Raw genomic sequence first — 4690 nt, 5'->3', positions numbered from 1 at the left:
GATCGATTCGTGAAAGATGGATAACAGACACAAATATGTACCTACAGTCCATACAAATGATGATTCAGTGCCTCATCCGCAGGATGTTGAAATGTATCCGGCTCGTGGATATCATGAATATGGACTTCAAGACGATAATGGCTCTGTGCTTCAAGGGCAAAACTGGACACCGCATCATGACGCACCTGCTATGAACCACGGGCAATCACATGTGCCCCCTGCAGGTCTAATGCCCCATCAGCAAGAACGCGCAATGTATCCGATGCATGAGTATCACGGAAATATGCCTCAAGCTGAAAACACCAACGTCTTCATGGGGCAAAACTACCCACCACTTTATGGCGTGGTTCCTATGACACACAGTCAACCAAATATACCCTATGTAATCTCCCGCCAACCGGGTGCCTTTGATGCACACATAACTCCATCAGAACAATGGAATATACAGGCAGCGGCAAGTGGATCAAATACATATAACGAAGCCAATATACTGCAGAGTAATCAGTGGGTAATCATCAAGAGAATGATTTCCGTCGTTTGCATGGTGGCAGATATTTCACTGGCATGGAGTCAAGTATCCGAGATGGAATATGGAGGTATCTACGCAGAGTTTAGCCAGAACAGTGTGGCAATGAGTTGCCCCGTATCTTATCCTATTATCGCGACGTATATCATCTTTATGAGCGTTTGTTCCCTGTATACCTTGGGACAAATCATCAATGTCATCGGAGAGACGGTGTATGATGTAACTAAAGGAAAACATGGTTTCCAGATTGTCCATGGTTTGAACGAAGTTATGATCAAAATAACAATCAAAGACATTCCACAAATGCTTTTGATGGCTGTTGCTGTGTGTTTTAAATGTGAGTGCACTAGCCAGGTGGGGAGATGGTTCAAATTTATTTTTATCTATTTAGCGTCATTAACCTCTTCCATTGTCCGAACAATAACATGCAAGAAAGATGACACACCTTTCTGTAGATGCTACGATCCAAACGCCAAGTGGTGCGTACCAAAACTTGAACGTGGATGTGAATGTCCTCACCTATGCTGTTATTTGCCAACATCTTCCCAAAAATACAAGCCTTGTGTCCCTATATCCATTTATAAATACTTAGGTAGCTGCGAAAATGGGGGCTGCAAGCTGGACTGTGCTCCTCGCTTGAAAAATCCAGATAACGCGGAGCACACATTGGATACTCTCTACAGTTATCAATTTGTATTTTTCCTGCTAAACATCGCCTTGATGATTTACCGCTGCGATATTCCTTGGGCTCAAATTCAACAAAACGAACATTGGTGTGGTCATATTTCAAAATGCTAGACAGATGCAATGCAATTTTGTTTTCCGTGGAACGTTAAAGATATGAATCTTGCATTACTCTTCACGTTTATAGTACCTGTACCTATATAAAAAGTGTTCTTAGACAGGGTGGTGTGTGTGAATCAGCTTTACGCAGCACTTTCTTTAGTTACTTATGCATGTATTATATAAATTCAGCAAGTACTAATTTCAACATGTGCTTCATTTCATGTGTATTTTCTTGTAATATATCATGAAGACGTATAATATTATTTTTATTACGAAATGAAAATATTCAGCCGGTAAATATTGTATTATAATTTAGGAGTTTTGTTACAGTTTGATCATAAAGGTTATGTTTGTACACAAAGTTCTATAATATTTGTTTGGCGGAGAATCTCTCGGATTGAAACACTTGAGCCAGATAGAGGAAACCTGTCCCCCGGTGGATAGCAGTTGCTATGGATGTATCACTCTGTTAAGATACGCAACAGAAGGTACATGGCGGTTTTGTGAGAGGTGAACCGGTTTTGACTACATTTGTTAACGCAGGGAGATGAAATCTGAATGTCGCAGATTTAGTCCGAAATACGCCTACCCTTGCTAATGAAAATGCATTTTGGTTAGTTGTAAAGGTAACAGTATTTTTATTTGGAGTGGTGCGAATTTAGATAACGTATTCTTTCTCTATGAAAGGTAGCAGCAGAGAGGGTGAACAGACCATAGAATTCCGACAAAACAAATAAAACAAACAAATAAATCATCTCGTAGAAAGGTCAAGATTTTACAAATGAACTTTCCTTGAGATGTTTATTTTTGCAATGACCGATTGTACTAATAAAACCTCAGTTCGAAATAGTAGCTGAAAAAATAAAGTACTCTACGTGTTTATTTATTTCTTGTTTATTTTTTTGACGACCAACGTTGGTAGGTACCCTCTCTGTTGCTCCTCCTGTTACCCAAATATTTTATCAATACCCACACGATATCTTGTTCTTGGATCATGTAAATTTATTGTTATAAATCCATGCGGAGTAGCTTGAGCTCGTGAGAAGAAATTTTTGAATTTAATTATATCCATGTCACCACCACACCAGGTTTGATGAATATTTCGCAACGTGTGTGTGTCTACGCCATTAAACACAACTAAAATGTTGCAGTTGTCTCTGATCACCTTCGGAATTTGTGTATATCGTTGAGTAACATAGATCACGTCTGTATTTTTGTGTCTACCTCGGGAAAATATTCTGGCTGGATTTGATTGTTTATCTAACATCACATCGTCGTATACAACTAAATTATTAATAAATCCGTCTATGGAATCTACGGATGGTGCTTCATCAATATCGGTTATAAACTCTATAACATCATTATCTTCATCCAGTAATCGCGCGTTTTCATTGAAATCTTTAAGTACATCATAACATCGTTGATCATCAACGGATGGTGCTACTAAATACAACTTATCCCATTTCAACCATCTCATTATCAGATTAAGTAATAATTGCGTCTTACCCGATCCAGATGGTCCTATGATAATCATTCTGATGGAGTTCGGTAGCGCAGGATGATGCTTAACTGGCTCTCGCTGCCGAGTTGCTGAGAAATCAATTATATCCATATATGTTATAACATGAATTTATATTGTTTACGCTGTAGAGTTAAAACTCCAACTATTGATTTAGCTACAGTTACAACAAAAAATAAAAAAATAGCGTACGGTGGAAAATGTTCTGTATGCTGTAGAAAGAAATTTTCATTTTTACCTAATAAGCGCGGTGGTGATATTGCTAATTTGATGTCAAAGTTTCCAGGTGCTCCATGGGCTAAATACAGCGGAGAAAAACATCTACCAGGATATAATTATTGCGGTCCTGGTACTCGACTCGATATCAGGCTCGATAATCAAGATCAACCAAAACCAGGCGAGGAACCAATAAACGCTATTGATCGAGCTTGTCATGCTCATGATGTAGCTTATAAAAGTCAAAATCTACAAGATAGGCATATTGCAGATGTAAAATTAATTCATTCATTAAATTCTATAAAAAATAAAAATATTAGAGAATCATTAGCTAATTGGTTAGTAAGATCCTCGATGAAAGGTAAATTAGCGATTGGGGCTGGTAATTAATAATGGAATCAATTTATTATTCACCGAGAGGATACTGGAGAGGCAAAGCAGCAATTGGTAAACTCGCTGATGCAGCGGCGGTTAAACATTCTACTGCTAAAACGTGGTTGTCCAGGCAGGCAATATGGCAAATTTATCTACCACGTCCTAAACAAATTCAGTACGCGTATTTCGATGTCAGTGTTCCTAATGAAGTTCATCAAGCTGATATTCTGTTTTTACCGCATGATTCTGTGCGTGGAAAAACGTACAAGTACGCGCTAACCGTAGTTGATGTTGCAAGTAGATATAAAGAAGCAGAGCCGCTATCGGCGAAAACATCATCTGAAGTAGCCGATGCGTTTGAACGAATTTATCAACGAGGACTCGGACCACGAGGTGGTCTGCGATGGCCGCAGCTACTACAGGTTGATCCTGGTAAGGAATTTCTTGGTCCAGTATCATCGTTGATGAAACAACATAATACCAAAATACGACGAGGACATACTGCAATTCATCGTGATCAAGCAATTGTTGAGCGATTTAATCGAACACTTGCTGAACGGTTATTTGGATATCAATACGCGAGGGAATTTATTCAGGATAAAAGATCTCGCGAATGGGTGGCAAGATTACCAATCGTGATAGCTGCATTAAATAATGAAATCACACGAACAACCAACATGAAACCCATTAGCGCGGTCACAAAAAAAAATATACCAACACAACGGAAAGATGCTGGAAAACAAAAAATATTAGGTGATGTCACAGTCAGATATTTATATGAGCCTGGTGAACTTGAAGGTGGTAAAGCGAGAGCGACTGATCCTATTTGGAGTGTTACCACACACAAAATATCTACCGTGACAAGATCCACTGGAAGAAATGTAGGCGTTTCCAGACCTGCAATCTACAGATTAGATTCGGCCGCTCCTCAACGTGGATTTACACGTGAACAACTACAAATAATTCCCGCGGATACACAACTACCACCGCGATCACTCCGGTGATTTCGATCACTTAACTAGCACTAGTGCCAGCACTCAAGGCGCTAGCGCCTCTACGTCGATTACACTCAAGACAGGTTAACATGGTATTTTCTCGTGTATGACCGCGACTATTATCTTTTCTATCTACGGTAAATTGTCTTGAATCATTACTCGAATATCGCCATAACATTATACAATTACAACTGGTGCAATGATTGTTCTGCTGCTGTTTTAACTCAATAATAAATTCAACATCAAGATCAAAGTCACGTTTATTTTTTTTGT

The 4690-nt window shown here is 39.0% G+C and overlaps 1 protein-coding gene across 1 annotated transcript; it reads left to right on the top strand.

Annotated features, from left to right (window-relative positions):
• On the top strand, nucleotides 1–2190 carry LOC149782372 (uncharacterized). Its single transcript, XM_089934871.1, has one exon. It carries the CDS (start codon nucleotides 17–19, stop codon nucleotides 1322–1324), a length of 1308 nt encoding a protein of 435 aa, XP_089790997.1. The 5' UTR covers nucleotides 1–16; the 3' UTR covers nucleotides 1325–2190.
• The last annotated feature ends 2500 nt before the right edge of the window (nucleotides 2191–4690 follow it).

The sequence above is a fragment of the Sinohyriopsis cumingii genome, chromosome 15, assembly GCF_028554795.1.
Source record: "Sinohyriopsis cumingii isolate HCF-2022 chromosome 15, ASM2855479v2, whole genome shotgun sequence".
NCBI classification, from domain to species: domain Eukaryota; kingdom Metazoa; phylum Mollusca; class Bivalvia; order Unionida; family Unionidae; genus Sinohyriopsis; species Sinohyriopsis cumingii.
The sequence above is the reverse complement of the archived record's forward strand: the minus strand, read 5'-3'. Positions and strand labels throughout refer to the sequence as shown.